A 19,101-nucleotide genomic window follows, 5' to 3' on the forward strand; every position below is an offset into this window, starting at 1 on the left:
CCATTAATGGTCTATAGTGGCGAGCCCCTACGGACCATCACATCATCATGGCAGACTATGTTCCCTGGGTCACTGGGAGAATTTCCTTGTGAAAGTATGTAGGTCTGTGTCTCTGTAGGAATCTGTAACCCACATGGGTTGTGAGAGTGTAAACATGTGTGAGTACCCTGTGTCTATGTGTGTGCACTGGCCATCTGCACGTGGGAGTGACCATGTGGGCCTGCATCTATGCATATGTGATTCAGGTCGTTGATGTCCATGTGACAGTGGTATAGTGAGTGTGTGGCTGTCTGGGGGGCTGTGAATGCGCCGGTGGTTAGTCTTGTCTCCAAATGAGTGAGTGAACGTGTGGCTGAGAGTGGTGGAATCTGAGAGGGTCTAATTCTCCTCCTCTGTGCACCCCTGTCACTTCTCCCATCGCCTCCCTCAGATGCGGGCTCATCTGCCTGCCCTGCCACACACCACATGTACTGGACAAGTCTTTGGACCTTCCTGGGCTCAGTTCCTCATCCGTAAAATGGTCTCTTCCCCCAGAGCTGCTGAGAAGATTAAGCTGAGCCATCAAACCTTGCCTAAGCTGACTCCCAGCAGGGGGCTGGGGCCACCTGTGTGCACATTAGAAAGGAGGGACCCCAATTCTCTGGGCAGATGCGGGCCTGAGGGGAAAGGCTTGGTGAGGGAGAGTGGGCTCAGTTTCAGCGCCACCCCACCTCTGCTGGAGCTCCTGTGCAAGGTATAGCCTGCACGGTTAAGAGGCTTTGGCCTTGCAGGTGACCAAGAAAGGGCAGCTTCCTTTCTTCCTGCCCCACCTTCAGGTGTGCAGCCTGGAACTAGAGGGTCTCTGATTATAGGACTGGGGTAGACACATTCCAGATGAGACTCAGAGGACACTTACCCCTCCTCACTTCCCTGGGGCCCTGTGCTCTCCACCTACCCCTCAGTGCTCCCTCCCCAAGGCCTAGGAGAAGGCCCCTCAGAAGCCACAAGGGGGACTGACCAGAGCTGGGATGCAGAGCTAGGCCAACTGGGGCCTCTGAGACCCCCCAATTCTACTCCCATTTTTGGAAAGGGAGACTGAGGCCCAGAGAGTAGCAGGGACCCTCCCAGGAATACAAGCGAACCCAGGAAGTCCAGACTCCTGTTTCAAGGCCTCTGTAGTTGGGTTTGAGAAGACCCAAGCTTTGGACTCTGTTGGCTCCTGAAAGGAGCCCAAGGAAGTGGGTAAAGGTCCCAAAAGACAGGCACTTTGACACCTGTGCCTCAGCTGCGGGTATGGACTCCTATCCACCCCCACCCTCCCGACCGGGACCAGATCCCCTACTGGTGTGATTAACCAAATTATGGGGCTTTTTCTTGAGCAAATTGCATTGGCCTAATTGAATGAGGCTGCAGGAGCCTGGGCTGGAGGCTGACAGTGGTAAGGACGGCAGGGGAGAGGAGGGGGCAGGAGTGAGTGGGCAGGAGGGGGTATCGCTGACAACACCGAGCAGGGGACAGAAGTTGGGGGAGAGGGAGAGAGGAGGGTTGTGGGTGTAAGAGGACACCTCACTCAGCGCACCTTCACTGTGCTTCTACTGGTGCTCCTGTTATTTGGGGACCTGGGGTGCAGGTGTTGAGGTTTCTGCTCCCCAAGAGACCATAGAGTATTTACCAAGTGCCAGAGACTGCATGCATTGGAGCACTGCTTCATGCATTCCTCCTAAGACCTCCCATTTTATACTTGAGGAAATTCAGGCTCAAGAGATAAAATGACCTGCTGAATGTCAGAGCCTAGACAGGGCTGTCTGACACCACAGGCCCTGCTCTTAATCAGCACCTACAACATCCTGCTGAAGTGCCCACATCCTGCCTCCAGGAAGCCTTCCTGGGTATTCAGAGAAGGGAGGAGCTTGCATCTGGGCACAGACACCATTTCTGTTCCCATTCAATGTTTCTCCTCATCTACCCTACAATGTCCATGCTCCCTCCCATACTCAGCAGCTGAAGCTGGGGCTGAGCCCACTTGAATCACATGCAGCCCGGTCACCTATAGCACAGCTTCAGTCCCTCTTACTCCCATGCAGAGTCCTGCACTGTGTCACACTCATCAACCAGGATGACACAAGAAGACATGACACCTGTGGCCTTCACACAGCAGGTCCCACCTGCTCGGTGACACACAGTCATTTCACGGTCCACAGCGTCCCACTGTCCCATGTCACTGGGCGTCACAGGGCCACACACACAGTGATCTCTCACTGTCACCCTCACTTGGAGTCTCTTATATCTTCAGTGTTGCACCCATGTTCCCAAAGCCACCATGTCACCCTCACACAGCATCAGACACAGTTCCACACTGGCTCTGTGTCACTGTTACATTTCAGCATCATCCAGGACCTCCTAGCCTTAAAAAACAAAAATCCAAAGTCACATCTATTTTAGAATTTGTCTAGCGGGTTTTTCAGTCTTCACCGGAAAGCTCCCCCCACCAAAAAAAAAGTCTACCTTTGGTGAAATGACATCATGTCTGGGATTTGCTTTAAAATATTTCAGCGAAGCAACCTATGAAATGGGAGAAAAATATTTGCAAAGCTTTTATCTGATAAAGAGGTAATATCTGGAATATATAAAGAACCCCTGCAATTCAATAACAACAAAAAAGCAAACAACCCAATGTTTTAAATGGGCAAAGGACTTGAATCAACATTTTCCCAAAGAAGATATACAAGTGGCCAACCAGCACATGAAAAGATGCTCAACTTCACTAATCATTAGGGAAATGCAAATCAAAACCACAATGAAATGTCACCCCACACCCATTAGGATGGCTACCATTAAAAAATAAAAGAAAAAAAAGAACAGAAAATAACACATGTTGGCAAGGATGTGGAGAAACTGAAACCCCTGTACACTGTCCGTGGGAATGTAAAAAGATACAGAAAACAGTATGGCAGTTCCTCAAAAACCAAAAAATAGAATGACTGTGTGATCCAGCAAGCGTACTTCTAGGTATACATCTGAAAGAATTGGAAGCAGGATCTTGAAGAGATATTTGTACACTTATGTTCATAGCAGCATTATTCACAATAGCTAAAATGTGAAAACAACCCAAGTGTCTGGTGTTGGATGGATGTGGTCTGTCCATACACTGGAATATTATGTGGCCATAAAAAGGAAGGAAATCCTGTCACATGCTACAACATGGGTAAAACTTGAGGATGTTATGCTAAGTAAACTTAAAAACCAGTCACAAAAAGACAGATACTACATTATTCCAATTACTTGAGGTATCTAGAGTAGTCCAAGTCATAGAGACAGAAAGTAGAATGGTGGGTGCCAGGAGCTGGAGACAGAGGAGGATGGGGGCTGTCGTTTAATAGGTGCAGAGTTTCAGGTTGAGAAGATGAAAGAGTTCCAGAGATTGGTTGCAAAACAGTGTGAATGTACCTACCACAACTGAACTGTACACTTAGAAATGGTTATGATGGTAAAGTTTAAGTTATGTATATTTTACCACAATTTAAAAAATTTTAAGCTTAAGCAAAGGAAAATGAAAGAACAGATAGGGGGGAAGAGAGGAAGAAATGAGGCCAAATCCCAGCAACTGTTGAACTGGGGTGATGAGTATATGGCAGTTTCTTATATGCTTCTCTCTGGTATTGTGTCTGCTTAGAATCACCCATAATAAAAAAATGTAATCTCCCTTTCCAGCGATCATGTCCTTCTCTGCAGCCCTCACAGCCCAACGTCTCCAAAGGGCTCTCCAGGCTAACGTCTTCACCTCCCTCACCATCCTACACAGGCCAGTCTGACTTCTGGCTCCAGCCCATCACTGAAATGGCTCCCATTAGCCTGACTCACCCACAGTGCCCAGCACAGCACAATCTTCCGGTTCCCAACTTACCTGTGGGCCAGCACCATCCACACACCGACCCTCCCTCCCACTTGAGCCTCTTTCCTCCCTTGGCTTCTGGCTTCACACTCCTGGTCTCCTCTGCCTCCCTGGCCCTCCTCCTCTGTCTCGTTGCTGCTCCTTCTCACCTCCCCGGCCTCTAGACAATGGAATATTCAGAGTTTAAGGCTCGGTCCTCAGTCCCCACCTCTTCTGTTGCCAAGCTCCCTCTCTCCATTATCCCAGCCAGGTCCACGACCTTAACAAACCCCCCATGCCTGTCGACTCCCAGATGTATCCCTAGCCTGGCCCCGCTGCCCACTGCACACCTTCACCTGGATGCTTCCCTTAACACATCCAAAACAGCTCACTCGATTTCTGCCTCCTTGTCCTCCCACCCCACTAGTGCTGACCCTCCCCCTTGCCTTTGCCCATCTCAGAAACATCTTCACCATCCATCGCTTGGTTCTTCAAGCCAGAACCCTGGAAATTGTTCTCTGGTTTTCCCTCTTGCTCATCTTCTCATTTATCAGCAAGTTCTGTCATTTCTGCTTTCAAATATCTCCAAAGTTGCTCCATATCTCTAACTCTTCTGCCATTCCATTAACACAGGCACCACCATCTCCTGCCTGGGCAGCTGCAGGAGCCTCCAGTTGCTCTACCCACCTCCTCTCTGCCTCCTCCTAACTTATCTCCCCTCCCCTGCCATGCACCGTGCACACTCGCACACATACATATTCTGCAACCTGAGCAATCTTTTTCTTTTTTTTTTTTTGAGATGGTATTTCACTCGTCACCCAGGCTGGAGTGCAATGGCTCAATCTTGGCTCACTGCAACCTCTGCCCCCCGGGTTCAAGTGATTCTCCTGTCTCAACCTCCCGAGCAGCTGAGATTACAGGCGCCTGTCACCATGCCTGGCTAATTTTTGTATTTTTAGTAGAGATGGGGTTTCACCAGACTGGTCTTGAACTCCTGACCTCAGGTGATCCACCCAGCTCAGCCTCCCAAAGTGCTGGGATTATAGGTGTGAGCCACTGCATCCGGCCAGAGCAATCTTTTAAAACCATCCTTTGGACGGTGTTACTTTCCCGCCTGAACCCATCGGTGCCTTCCCATGACAGTGTCCTACACAGCACTGTATGTGCACATTGCATACTGTTACAACCATTACAGAGCATCACACATGTAATGTCAGGCCCAAGATCACACAGCATCACACGCCCACTTCCACACACTTGCTATCACTCCATGTCATGCCTTTGTTTACACACTCAGCCTCACTAGATCATATGCTTGGGACACACTCAATGTCACAATTCAGTGTCAGACACTCGAGCCACAGACTCAGGACCGTACCTGCTACTGCAGCGTCATTTGCTCACGTTTCTGTATTTGATTCTCATGGAGACACACCCTCCATGTGCTCACTGTCACTTTCAGTGTCACACACGTGGTAGCAGGCAATGTGCAATGTCACACACTCGGTGTCAGCATCACACAATCAATATCACACAGTGTTATACACTTGGTGGCACAGCCACTGTACACATCTGCTATCATGGAGTGCCTCACAGCCAGTGTCACATACTCAGTGACTCACCCACACTCCACACAGTACCCTATGATCATGGTCACATACTTGATATTACACGTCATAAGCTCCGTGTCACATGTGCAGAACGCCCCCTGTCCCACAGTGTCTCAGTGTCCCTCTTGGCGTCACCCTGGGTCCCACAAGCTCGGCCCCTCGTCCCCACCCCAACTGGGCACAGTCGCCAGGGCTGTTGCCCCATGTCACGGCTGTTTCCTGTTGTTGTGCTCAGAGTCCTCAGCCTCTGCTTGTTCCTTCAAGGATTTCCTGTTGTCAGGGCCCCTGGCAGGCCTGGCCTGTCTGGGATACACACCCCTAAGCCCAGAGGCTGGCCAGCAGGAACCCTGGGCCCTCTGCCTCCCCACTCCAACATTCCGGCTGGATCCATGGGACTTTCCATCCTCCCCTGGTCCACCAACCTGGATCCCCCATGTGTCTGCACTGGTGCTGGCTCTACTGGGATGGACAGAGGAGATCAGCTCCGGGCCTCGCCCCAGCCCCAGGGTGCCCAGACCTGTGCTTCCCAGAACAGGGCTCCAGGGCAGCCTGCACAAGCTGTTACAGCAACTGAACAACTGTGGACAGGACCAGCCCAATGCTCCACGTGAAGCTGCTGAAAGCCTGAGGAGTGGGAGATGGAGGGCAGAGGACAAGGGTTCGAGGGTTTAAAGTTGAGGAAGACTTCCCAGACGAAGCGGCTAAGAGCCAGGAAACAGGGAGGAGGAGGAGGAAAAGGCAGCCTGAGGAGGGGACACCAGGCTGGAGGCCGGAACCTGGAGGAGACAGGATGGACCAGGAAGAAGAAAGGAACATGAGAGAGGCGGAGGGCATTTGTGGGGTTTGGAGAAAACAGGCTTCTCTCCCATCCGCTCCCACCTCTCCCTCAGCCAGCACTCAAATTCAGGCTCCAGGCAGGGGCCTCTGGCACACCCTTCCCTCCTAGCCCCACAGACTCCCCCCAACAAGGGCGCTGCCAAGCTCCCTCTCCTCCTGCCCCAGCCAGTCTGCAGGAAGGACACACGGAGGCCAGTGCACACGCTCTTCACACAGCCTGAGATAAATATTTCCCGGGAAACGGAACTTGTTCTCTCAGTGTTTACAGCCAAAGGCCAGGCAGGACGGTGGGGGGTGGGGCCGGCTGGAGCAACCTCAGCCCGGGGCCGCAGCATCTGGCCTGGGCACTGCCTTGGACCTGCCTGCGCCTCTAAGCCAGCTCCTGCCTTTCCCTGAGTCTCAACTCCAGGCCCTTGACGAGGCTGGCCCTCCCTGGGCCTAGGCCTTGGCCGCGAGCCTGGCGTGGTCTCAGCGTGTGTCTTCTCTGGGTATAAGTCCCCGGTGCTTTATGCCTCCTCCTTTAGACTAGGCTTCTTTGATGGCAGGACCTGCGATGCCCATCTCTCTCTTTACTCAGTCAGCCAGGGGTGTGGACAGTGGATGGGCAGGCAGAGAGACAGGCTAGAGTGGCAGCTGAGACCGCCTCCCTGGTCCCAGGTCCCTGCACGCCCCGGGCCTGTGCAGCCCGACACGGGCACAGACAGATGGCAGGGCCTCAGGACCCCCATGGATGCCAGATGCTAAGGCCAACTTGTTGGCAGCCACTCCTTTGGGGCCATGGGGCATTGTAGAGGCCACTGGCTCCTGATGTGCAGAATCCAGGAGGAAGTAGCACATCTGGCAGCTAGGAGCACTCACTTGAGAATGTTAGATAAGGGCCTGAAAAGTGCTGCCTACAGCGTGGCCCCTCCAGCCTCACCCCAGGACTCCTTGCTGGTAAGCTGTGCTCGTATACTCGGAGCCTTCTCCCCTCCCACTCCTGCCCACACTCTCACACAAGCTGCTCCTTCCCCAGCGAAGCCCTACTCCACCTGCAGTGGCAATGGCAATACCCCCTCCAACCTGGCTCCCGCCCCTGCCTAGTTGCTACCCCCGCAGCTGGGCCCACATATTCACTGGTGGCCTCAGCCTCACCCTGACTCTGGCACCAAGCCTTCCTCAGCCCAGCACTCATGGGCAGAGTGTTTTGGAGCTGGGTTCTGAGCATGAGCCAACCTCCTGCAGCCTCCTCTGGGGCTGAGTCCTTGCTCCAGCCTCCTCTATCTGCTTTTTCCCAGTCCTGTTCTGGTCCTGGTTGTCCTTAGCTGCTGCTGTCAGAAGCTGACCTCATGGACCTCTCTGACTGCCTAGCTGGTCCCTGGCTTCTTCGGTTGGTGCCCTTGACCCTCTCCATCCTTCAAAGTTCTAAGGTTGCCTCCTCCAAGTCTCCAAGACCGCCCAACCCAACTGTGCCCCTTCTTGGAACTACTCCAGCCCTACTCACGGCCACTCTTGTTCATTCAAGAAGTATTTATTGAGCACCTACCATATACCAGGCCTATACCAAGCACCACATGGGCCCAAGAGAGACAAAGGAGACTCAGTCTCAGCCTCTGCCTCCTGGGTGTTTACAACCCCATGGGGAAGGATACACTACCCACAGCACCCCGTGGGGTAACAGGTTTCCCAACTGTGGGCTCAGGAAAATGGGGACTGTGAGTGCCCAGGGAAGGGAGGAGACTGGCTCGGCCTGAGGTAGAGGGACCAGTCTGAGGAACGTCACAAAGGAGGTGACATTTCATCTGGGCCTTGAAAAGAGAGTAGGTGGAGAAAGAAAGGAAAGGTATTCCAGACAGGTGGTCAGTGTGAGCAAAGGCAGGGAGGCAGGGGGAGCTGCTGTGTGCTGGGAGTGAACACAACAATGTGGCTGTAGCGCTGCTGTCTCAGGGCATAAGGGGACACAAGGGGACATGAGGGGACCCAGCAGGCAAGGCCAGCAATGCCCTGCCAAGGGGTGTGGTCTTTGTCCCAAGGGCAGCAATAGAGGAGCCGGTGTTGGGCAGTGCATTTCAGTACTTATTGTGGATGCCAGTGCCCTCATCCACGTCCGCCTCTCCCCATGCCCCCATCCCAGCTAAGCCTCCCAAGCCGCCATCTGGGCCCTGAGAGCCATCACAAAGAGGGCATTGACTCAGCGTGCTCAATTCACCAACTTGAACTGCCCCAGACCTGACTTTCAGAGAAACAGTAATGATGCAGAGGCCTGGCCCTGAAGGAGGATGCCAGGCTGAGCTGGAAGAGCCCCTCCTCCAAGTCAGCTGCTGGCACAGGGGCTAGGGAACCATCCCAGGAGGGTGTGCTGAACACACGCCTGCTGGGTGGGGATGGGTGCTGGCAGCTCTGCTTTCTTGGCTGCTGCCCAGCCAGTGCCAGGAGAGTGTGCCATGCCCATAGAACTTCCATAAGCCTCAGCCCAGCCCTGCGGAGCATCCTGTCTCACAGGGGTACAGCCTAGTCCTGGCTCTAAGGATGTCATCCTTGAGGGAAACAGGGAGGAGGCTAACTCTCCCCAAGCATCTGCCATGTGCCAGGCCTGCGCCGGGCACCCCACACATACAGTCTTTGTAACTTCTCCCAACAGCTCTATTGTGGTAATGTTGAATAACAGTGATTACATCCAAGAATGATAGAGGTTCTTTTTTTTTTTTTGAGATGGAGTCTTGCTCTGTCACCCAGGCTGGAGTGCAGTGGCGTGATCTCGGCTCACTGCAAGCTCTGCCTCCCGGGTTCACACCATTCTCCTGCCTCAGCCTCCCAAGTAGCTGGGACTACAGGCGCCCACCACCACAACCGGCTAATTTTTTGTATTTTTAGTAGAGACAGGTTTCACCATGTTAGCCAGAATGGTCTCGATCTCCTGACCTTGTGATCCGCCTGCCTTGGCCTCCCAAAGTGCTGAGATTACAAGCGTGAGCCACCGCTCCCGGCAGTGATAGACGTTCTTATCCCTGCCTGGCAGGTGAGGAGACTGATGCTCAGGCTGGTTAAGTGACAGGCACAAGGCCACACACCTAGGAAGCAAGGGAGTTGGGACTTGAACCCGTGCTCATCTGACCCTGTGGCTTGTCCACTATATGAGGCCATCTTGGCTTCCCAGATCCACCCTGACAGGAGGGCCCCTCAGGCTCCCAGTCCCTTTTCCCTCCAGCTGCCCCTGTGGTCTGAGCAATGCCCTCGGGTCCCCACTCTCTCCAGTCTTGCCCTCTCCATGTTGGCAGCGTCCCCTCAGGCAGCCCATCTCTTCCCAGCAGTGCTGAGTATAGGCCTGGGCACTCGGGCGGGGTGCTGGCAGGACCCAGAAATCCAGCAGGCCCTGCCAAGAGTCCAGGCAGACACTAACTGTTTTGGGGATGAGTGTGGGGATGGGGTCAGGACAGAGCTGAGGGCTGAGGAGCTCATGGCTCCAGATCCTCGGTCAGAGGGAAGAGGCAGCAGGACCCAGCTCAAGGAAAGGCAGAGAAAATACAGGGATAGGAGCAGGGGGGGCCAACCCAGGGAAGCCTCATGGGAAGGACGAGGCCGGTGGAGCTGGACAAAGAGCAGAACTTGAACCTGCAGAGAGGGCAGGCAGATGGCCTAGGCAGCGGGGGCTGCCCCAGAGGCATAGCAGGGTGCCTGGAGCCATACTCCTTCCCTCGGGGCACAGCCCCCGTTGCCCAGGAGGGTCTCAGCTTTGCCAAAGCCCCCTCTTCTTGTGGCTCCCTGGGTGGATGACAAATCCAGTCTTTCCTGGCGGGTGGCCGAGGCTGCTGAGACACTGCAGGCTCCCAGGAACACCATCTGTCCCAGCTCTGGGGGGAGCCCCGCCCCATGGGGAATGCCATGGCAGTAAATAAATTAATAATGTGGCTTTCCAGGCCCTCCCCTCCCAGCTCCCTTTGCCAGCTCCCAGCAGCAGGGCCCAGCCCCACTTGGAGGCACATTCTCAGGTCTTGGCCCTGTGTCCCAGCAGGGAACCTGTGCTGAGCCCCTCCTGTGCACCAGGCCCTGTGTGGGCACCTTCTTTCCCATCTTACTCAGGGGCCAGGAAAGAGTGAGCCTCGAGCCTGAGACACATCTAGGCTCCAATCTTAGCTCTGTCCCAACTCACTTGCTGAATGATCCCTCTGGGCCTCAGCTTCCCCAAATGTGAAATAGGAATAATAGCAGCCCCTACCTCATGGGGGTGCTGTAATAATTAAACAAGGTGGGTGTCAAAGGCTCCTGGCACACAGGAGGGCTGATACAAGCATCATCTTCCTCTCCCTCTCAGCTGGGCCTGGGCAGACTCTGTTCTGGTTGTGGGTCCAGTTCTCTCTCTCTCTCTCTCACACACACACACACCCTCCTCTGTGCCAATCTTCAACATCAGCAGCCCACCTTGTTTGCTCGTCAAGGCCCCTTTGAGCACTGAAGAGTCCTATGAGGCACCCCTCACAGGGAAGGAAGGCATGGTCGGGGGGTGGGGATGGCACCCCTCGCAGGGCAGGAAATGCGCTGGCTGAGCCCTGCACCAGTACTCATCCAAGGGTGGTAGAAGGTTCAGGAATGAAGAAAGCACAGTCCCCAGGCTCAAAGAGCTCACAGTGCAGAGAAGACAAGGCAGACACACATACAGAGTCACGTGATGGAGAAAACAGGGTGCTCATGGCACAGCACGGTGGGCGACAGACAGCAGAGCGCCCTGGCATCTGACTGCCAGGGCAGGAGAGCTCAGAGGAGGGAGCAGGAGCGAGCTTGGTCCCATGGTCAAGGGGTAGAGAGGACTTCCCAGAGGAGAGGAGGCTAGAGCTGATCCCCGAAGGATTTAGGAAGGTGAGGGGGGAAGAGGCCAGCAGGAGCAGTTTGGGGGAGGCAGGAATGGATGAAGGGGGACGACTGCCAGGCTGGGGTTGTGGAGGGGGCATGGGGGTGGGGAGCATGGAGGATTCTGGGGCAAGAGAGTGACAAGTTCAGGACTGTGCATTAGAAAGATCCTCCTGGTGGCCACGTGGATGATGGGGGAAACTGAAAGCAAGCAGCCAGTGAGTGGCCCAGGGGAGAGTTGAGGGAGCCTGGACCCAAGCAGGCGGCAGAATGGAGAGGAGAGGAACTCGGGAAATACTCAGGGCAGAGAATCAACGGGAATTGTTGGGTGAGGGTGGGGAGGACAAGGGAGGAGTCTGTAGTGACTCCCCAGGTGAGTTGGGAGGAGGAATCCTCATGGGAGGACTTCCAGGCTGGGGATATATAGGGTGAGGGGAGATGGTCTTGATATAGGGGTGGTCCTAGTCTGGAGGGCTGGGGCTGGGATGTGACTCCAGCCTCCCCGTCCTCCCAAGGGGGAGGGCACCACTCAGACTGATCTTCAGTCTGCGCCCCACCCCCTCAAGCCCACCCACTTCTCCCTCCACTGAGCTCTCACCTCCAGTCGGTCGTCTCTACTCCCTGGGGGTCCTGGCTCCTTTGCAAGGGGGTCCAGGCTGGCTGCAGAGACAAGAAGGTCAGGGGCTGAGGCCGGCCAGGCCTTCTCCCCTTCTCCCCAGACTGTCCTCCCATTAGCCCCCAGCAAGCCCACGGATGGCCCCCTCCTCCAGGGAGCCTTGCCTGCTTGCACCCTGCTCTCTCCCCAGACTCCCTCCTTGTTCTCTGCTTCCCATGGGCACCTCTGGCTCTGCCATATTCTCTGTTCCTTGACTCTGAGAACAGAGCCATATTCCTTCTTTCCACCTAGGGCTCCTAAGGAGTGGAAATGACCACCTCTTTACTCTTTCTGAGGCCTCCTCCACTTCTGCTTCTCTCCAGGGAGCTCTACTAGCCCTCTCTAAGCCTCAGTTTCTCTATCTGTAAAATGGGATCCGTAATGTCCACCTCACACAGTCACTGGGCCTCCACAGTGAGTTGGGCCTTTACTGACAGACAACCAAGGGGCTTCCAACCCGGGTGCTGTGAGTCTCAAATGAATGTGAGACCATGTGGGAGCCCCTACCCCAGCCTGGCGCCCAGTCATCTGGACTGGGATCAGACCCCCGACCTGTATCCTACCAGCACCACTTCCACAGTTCCCGGAATGCTAGCGGTGGAGACACTGCCACAGCAGCCTGGAGACACAACAGAGACCTGCTCACTCATTCTCCAGAAGCCCACCACCCTGCGGCATTCCAAACCCCCAGCCTCTCTGAGGGGCACTGCCCAGGGCCTGGCTGCCAGGCTCCTGCCCCTCCCCACCCCCACCCAACAAGCCTACTCAGGCATCGGACAGGCGGTGGGATATTCTGAGCCTGGCTTCGTTCCCGTCAGCTGCTGGCCGCCATGCCAGCCTGGCGCGGGTGCAGGGGCTGATTTGATTTGGCAGCTTCAGAATCGTGTGGTGGGGACTGGGAGGGGGAGGGGGATGAGACACCCATCCCTGCTAGTCCCTGCTAGGAAATAAACAGCCTGAGGCACTCCTTCTGTGAGCTGGGGGCAGGGCACAGTCTGGCATGGAGGAGGTTCTGGGTTCCCTGCTGGTGTCCCCCTCTTCTCGCCTGGGCACTGGATACCTGCCCACGACTACTGGAATCTCTGGCTCTCCTTGGGTTGACCGTAGGGGTGACAGGAGCTGCACCTGGTGTGTGGAGGCTTGTGGTGTGGCCGAAGCAGGGCGTCTGGTTGTCCCACGTGTCCCTGTGCCCTGCAGGGTCTTCCCTCTTAGCTGCGCCTGCAGCTGGGCCTGAGTGTCACCTGGAGAGACTGGGTCTGTGTGTGGTGTGATGGTCTAGGTGTGGCCATCTCCGGCAGTGACTGTGGTGTGTGTCTGGGCCTCTATGAGGGGCTGACTGCAGCCCAGGGTGTGGCAGGGTCACCCATGTGCCTGACTCTCCTGTAGGGCCTGGTATGCACTGGCCCTGGCCTGTTCCTTCCCTCTGTGCAATGACCCCACTCACCCAGCCATGTCCGGCAGAGGAAATGACGAGGGTTGAGATAAGTGCCTGACCCAGGGCTGTCCCTTTTATCCACAAAGCCTGAGTCTTCTTTTCCACCCACAGCCAGATGGGCTACCTGCTGAGCAGCCAGGGACAGCCCCCTCCCCTCCCCTGAGAGGAGGGAGGGCCAGTTTCACTGGAGAATCCAGCTCCCCCCTCAGGCCTCCCACCACTCCCAGGACAGGTTCCTGCCCCCCAGCAGAGGCACTGCCCGGAGGTGGAGGCAGGGTGCTGGCTCCTGTCCCTCCCCAACCCCACCTAACTTCTGGTTCCCCCTCCAGCCAATTTCAAGTGTGGGGAAAGTGCCTAGGATGAGGGGATTCTTAGCTAAGTATTCCCAGCTCCCTGTAATCCCACCTAGCCTGTGTTTATCACCCTCCTATCTCCTGTACATAGGCCCCCCAGGCCAGCTCACCCCTCCTGGACACGAATCTGCACCAACCCGCCAATAACCTACCAGTGCCCTGGAGGCCTGGACTCCATAGCCGCCAGTTAGAGAACTGCTGCTGGAGAACCAGGGCTTCTGATTCCCAGACCTCTGCATTGTGGGGTCAGACCAGGACCCTAGTCCTAAGAGGCCAACAGGCCAGGGCTGTGTCCAAGCCACCAGCCAGGGAGGTCAGGGGAGGGTGGAGTCTGCTTTAGGGAAGACTCAGCCTCTCATCTGTCACCGCCTCCCCATTGTCCCACGTCCTGTGGGGACCTCAGGGCTCTCCCCACCCAGCAACAGGAAGCTGAGCCCCTCCTGAAGACACTGAAGGAGTGGCCCCAGGACTGAAGGGGGGACTCAGCCTTGCCCTTCGAGTCACAGGAGGAACCTAGGCTCACAGAGTTCAGTTGTCACAAAGGGGCTAGTTGGATGAAGACGGTCTTCAGGGGTCCTAAGGGGCTTCCTGGAGGAGGTGTGTGAGGCCTGACAGGAAGAGGAGGACACTGGGTTCCAGGGTGGCCTCCTGATGGTCTGACCAGTTTTCAGCTGGGATTTATGGACCCCGTGACACGCTTGCACATGTTTATGTGTCTGTGTCTGGGTGCATGGGTGTGCATCCCAGTCCTGGAGGCCTGAGCTCTAGTCTGTGTCCCAAGGACAGTGTCTGCCAGAGGCAGGAGTCAGCAGACAGCAGGGATAGTGAAGGAGAGAGGAGCTGGGCAAAGAAGAGGAAGGGAGGGCAGCTCAGGGCTGTGAAGAAGGGCTGAGGAGAGAAGCCCCCTACCGCATTTCTGTAGGTGCCTGTGTGCTTAGCGCTGATCATCACAGTCAGTTCTCAAACCCTGGACGCCTGATGCCAAGGGCAGTGTGCACCCATGACCCAGCGCTGAAGGGAGCACAGCACTGGGCTCTGCCTCAGCCTACTGTGCAGCTTTGGACAGGACCTTCCCCTCTCTGACCTGGCCTCCTTATCCGAAGAATAAAAGGGTTGGACTTGGTGATCTCCCAGGGCCCTTCCAAATCTAACTTTCACTGGAGAGAGGCTTAAACCCAGAGAGAGCCAGAGACGAGACCTCACAGGGATGGGGAGGGCCTGAGGGCAAGCGGAGATGAGAAGAGAGAAGGGGCAGCAGAAGGAAGTGGTGGCAGATTCACGACAGGAGGGCCCGGGGAGGCACACTTCTGGCCTGCAGCTGGGGAGGGGCTCCCTGCCGGGGACAATGGAGCCTTGTGGAGGACTGGGGGCAGCTGTCACCACCACACCTGCTTCTGGCCTGTGGGAAGAGGAAGACGGAGGGATGATGGACAGAGGCTCTGCTCCCTAACCTGAGCCCCACCTCCACTCCTGCCCCTCAGGTGTCCCAGGGGAAGTGGGGGAGGCTGTGGGCAAAAAGGAACACCCAGGACTGGGAATCAGGAAGCCTGATTTCAGGCCCCGTTGTGCTGTGTGACCAGGGCCAGCTTTGGTCTGTGAACCTACCAGGCAGCAGAAGCCCTTGGAACTGTGCAGCTGTACTGGGCTTCTAAGGATCCATCAGGGATAGGCACTCTGGAAGGAAACCCTCCCCTGCAGCCTGGACCCCTCCCCAACTCTGGCCTGGGCGCCAAGGCATAAGAAGGACTCAGGAGGCAGTGAAACACTGGACAATTGGGCTGGCCTTCTGCCAGGCTGGACTGTGGCCTTGCACACAGGGGAGGACCTGTCAGCACTTCCAGTCCCTGACCTGGGACTCCTTTCCTTGACCCCTTCTCACTGTCACCCTTGGGGCAAGAACAGAGTCTTCCCTCCTCAGCCTATACTGAGAGGGTGCTGATGGGACCCCACTGGCTGTCCTGGCCTCTGCCCTTGTCTGAGCCTTTGGACGCAGGGCCCTCGAAGGCAGGGGTTCATGCATTTCCATGTCTGTGTCCAGGAAGTATTCATGTCCTGTTTTCCCCCTCAGGCTGTCAGGGAAGGGGCGGGGGTGAGCAGACCTCTCCTTCCTCCACTGCTGCCATTTCTGCCCAGAGACTTTGAGGGCTGGGAGGAAAGGGTAGTTACCCCTCTCTCTGCCCAGTCTGAAATGGTTAAGGAACAGAGGCCAGTGCTGAAGGAAATGAGCCCCTTACCCTGCAAGCTTTGGGAGTGGCAGTTCTCTCGAATGTACACACACCAGTTCTGTTGTGACAGGAGAAACAACCTGTGTGACCCAGGTTGAAAAGGTCTCTATTCTCTAAGGCCAGCCCAGCCTCTTCTGTCCTCCCTCACTGGGAGTGGAGGGAGCGCCCACCATTCTGAGCTATCTGTCTCCATTGCTTCTTGTTATGTTTTTAATAACTGAACATTGACATTAACAAGGCAGGTGGTTGCAGCTCTTCCCAGTAGCCCCATTTAGAATCATTGAATCATCAAACCATCAAATCCTAGAATCCTAGATTCACAGAATGTCCGTATCTCTAGCTCCTAGAGCCTCAGCATCTTAAAGTCTCAGAATGTCGGAATCACACAACCACGCATCCACACAGCCCTGGCTGGGAGCTGAGAGTCAAGCAATGCTAGAATTGTCCCAGTTAGAACCCCACAGACTAACAATTCCAGATTCTCAAAATCCTATACTCCTAGAGCTAGAGCTCATACATCGCTTGGAGATATTGACCCCCAACTTCCTCCTTTTACAAGTGAGAAAATGCAGCCCAGAAAAATGGTCTTGTGCAAGAATACCCGAGAGTGGGGGCCAAGGAATGCCCAGCTCAGAGACTGCAAGATCGGACCTCAGCATTCTGATGTTTCGGGAAATGGCACAGCTTTCCCATTCTGAAATACTAGTATTGATGTTGGGGCGATACTGCTCTTCAGCTCTGCCTGTCTCCCTTTGCTCTCACTCCCGGCCCTCTCCATTCTTCCGGCCACCCTACCTTCCCACTCCCCCTCCACACCACGAGATCTCAGCCCCTCTTACCCTGAGCTCCCGAAACTCCCATGCCCTTCCTGTCTCCCAGTGGCAGCCCCCAGTAGAGGCAACCGTGGATGGGAGGCATGCAAGGCCAACTCCCTTAGGGTGGGGGACAGGGAAGGCAGAATGCCTGCCCCCTGAAGCCACCAGCCAGAGTACAGGCTCTGCAGAGGAGGGGCCCTGCCGGCTCCTCTCAAGGGAGCTGGACAGGAAGGTCCTGGAGCTGCAGGGGGCAGCCACATCAGAGGCAGCAGCTTCAAGGGTGCCAGATCCAAAGTTCTGGGAAGCAGCTGAGGCTTACAATTTACATTAGAACAATCACGCATGTTTAGCATTTTCATAAATTTACATTTTTACTCATTTTGGAATGTACTCAGACATTTTTGGATTTGAATTTTATTAAGTATTACATTTCACAGATTGTTTTGATTATTGAATTCTGAACACCCTTTGCCCAGGGCAGATCTCAAGTTCCCATGTTATAGGTGAGGCTGTAGCAGCCCTGGGCCAGCTTCAGGTCTCCCTTTAACCTCAAAGCTCATGATCTCCTCTGAGGTCTTTCCAAGACCTTTTGGTCCTTAAAGGGCCCTGACACAGGCCCAGGCATCTGCCACTAACCCCTGTCTTCCCTCCTATACCTCTCAGAGACTGCACAAAACCCATCCAGACACCTGGGTGGGGCAGCATTCTCCTCCCTTGCCCTTCACGTCTACAGCTGTCCAGCTCCCTCCACCAGCCCTGGCCACTCCGTCCCCTCCCCTCCATTCTTCAGCCATTTCCCTGTCCAGGCCTCATCACCCCCCCTTACCTGGACCACACCAGCCTCCCCTTCAGTCTCCACACCATGGTCCAGGGAGCTATCGAACATGCAGATCTGATCTGTCATATCCGTTCTCTCAACTCTTCCCCAGGGTCAATTTCCCTCCAGAATAAGTCCGCAGTCCTTAACATGGCTTTCAAGTCCTGCACCATCTGGCTGGGCCAGCTTTACCAGTCCCCATCCCCCCGGACCCAGCTGGCTGGCACCCAGGGGCCTGCTCCATGGAGTGGTGCTGCCACAGGCTCTCCTCACTCTGTCTGCCACCAGCGAACCTTCACAGTAACCATTCTCTCCCCTCTGTCCAGAACTTTCTCCTGGCTTGACCTTAGCTCTCAGTTCAGATTTGTTTCCTCCTGGAAGCTCCCCAACATGCCCCTCCCTCCCACTCTGGGCTGAAATAGGGGTCCTTGCTTTATATCACCATGGCCCCTGAGTTTATCTCCCTCGTTGCCCTCCCCACACACTACCAACATCACTCCCTGTTTCTCCGCCTCCCCTCCCCCAGCCCTAGTACCTAGGTCTGTGCCACCTGCCAAGGGGCTGATGCAACATTGCTCAGGCTTGGAGGAAGGTGTGGGGATTTTAAGGCCTGCATCCTGCTCATCTCTTCCCACCCTCTGTGCTGGGCACATAGCAGGTGTTCACTAATGTCCATCTAGGAAGTCCTGGAAGTACACATGTGTGACTCAGACAGGAAGGGCACGGTGCTCAAAGGAGGTAAGAATCCCTGGGCTGAGTGGAACTGGAGACTTCCTGGAGGTAGCATCTGGGAGGACCCTTCATATGTCAGTCCTAAGGCAGCAATTAGGGACAGTCTGCGGGAAGTGCCCAGGCCAGCCCTAGGGCTGTCAGAGCAAACCATCAGTGGAGGACTAGAGTCTGCAATGAGGGGGACTCAGTGCCTCGGGCTCAGGGTAGTGGCCACTGGAGGAGCTGGCTGTGCATTCAGAGAAGCCTTCCTGGAGGAAGAGCTACTTCTGGCTGGCATGGGACAAGGAAGAAGGTAGAGATGAGTCAGGTTGGAGAAAGTGGTGAGGGACAGGGATATGGAAAAGAAAGCTCTGTAGCTTCTCGTCATTTACCCTTAGGATGTCAAGATCAGGGAGGTCGGGGGATGGGCAGAAGGAGTAAAGAAGACTGAGGCAGAATGAAGATAACATCAGCACCGATGCCATGGTCAGGACGGGTATGGATAGCTGGGGCTGGCAGGGAGCAGGTCCCCAGCTGTGGCTGGGAAACATTTCCTGTCTCCTTGCCAGGGGGGTCATTAATAATCGTTTACCCGCCGCAGGCAGCACAGAGGCCAGCCAGAGAGCAGCATGGTGCTAGGACCAGAGCCCAACCTGGCAGCAAGAAGTGCTGTCTTCTGACACCAGCTGCGCCACCCTGCTGTGAGACCTGCACCAGTCACCTGACCCTTCTTGGTCTCTGGAACTACTGGTAAAAGAAGGGCCTGATGAGATGCTGCCTGATGAGATGAGAGTCCTCTCATCCGATGGACCCCAGTTTCCCTAGACAGAGCTGGACTGCCAACCCTACATGGCAGTTCCGGTCACTTGATGATAGGTGTGAGCATCTGGACTCTGCCAGACCCAGCTCAGGACACACACGGTGGGTAGAGGAGAGACCTGGGCCCAGCCTCTGCAGAGCTCACATTCT

At 55.4% G+C, this 19,101-nt stretch overlaps 1 protein-coding gene and 1 non-coding gene across 5 annotated transcripts in view; one reads left to right on the top strand and one right to left on the bottom strand.

Moving 5' to 3' along the window:
- Window positions 1-19,101, bottom strand: part of PDE2A (phosphodiesterase 2A) — a 100,039-nt gene that overhangs the window by 44,989 nt on the left and 35,949 nt on the right. For 3 of the 4 annotated variants that reach the window (XM_009423716.5, XM_508624.8, XM_063783161.1), the window contains one exon: window positions 11,720-11,781. The exons of the other annotated variant lie outside the window; for it this stretch is intronic. In XM_009423716.5, the coding sequence (XP_009421991.3) occupies window positions 11,720-11,781 (62 nt within the window). The remainder of the gene's footprint in view (window positions 1-11,719; window positions 11,782-19,101) is intronic. 4 annotated transcript variants of the gene reach the window in all.
- Window positions 2,402-2,463, top strand: LOC112204868 (U7 small nuclear RNA). The gene has a single exon (XR_002938616.1). It is a non-coding gene; the product is annotated as a U7 small nuclear RNA (small nuclear RNA).

The sequence above is a fragment of the Pan troglodytes genome, chromosome 9, assembly GCF_028858775.2.
Source record: "Pan troglodytes isolate AG18354 chromosome 9, NHGRI_mPanTro3-v2.0_pri, whole genome shotgun sequence".
In the NCBI taxonomy this organism is placed as follows: domain Eukaryota; kingdom Metazoa; phylum Chordata; class Mammalia; order Primates; family Hominidae; genus Pan; species Pan troglodytes.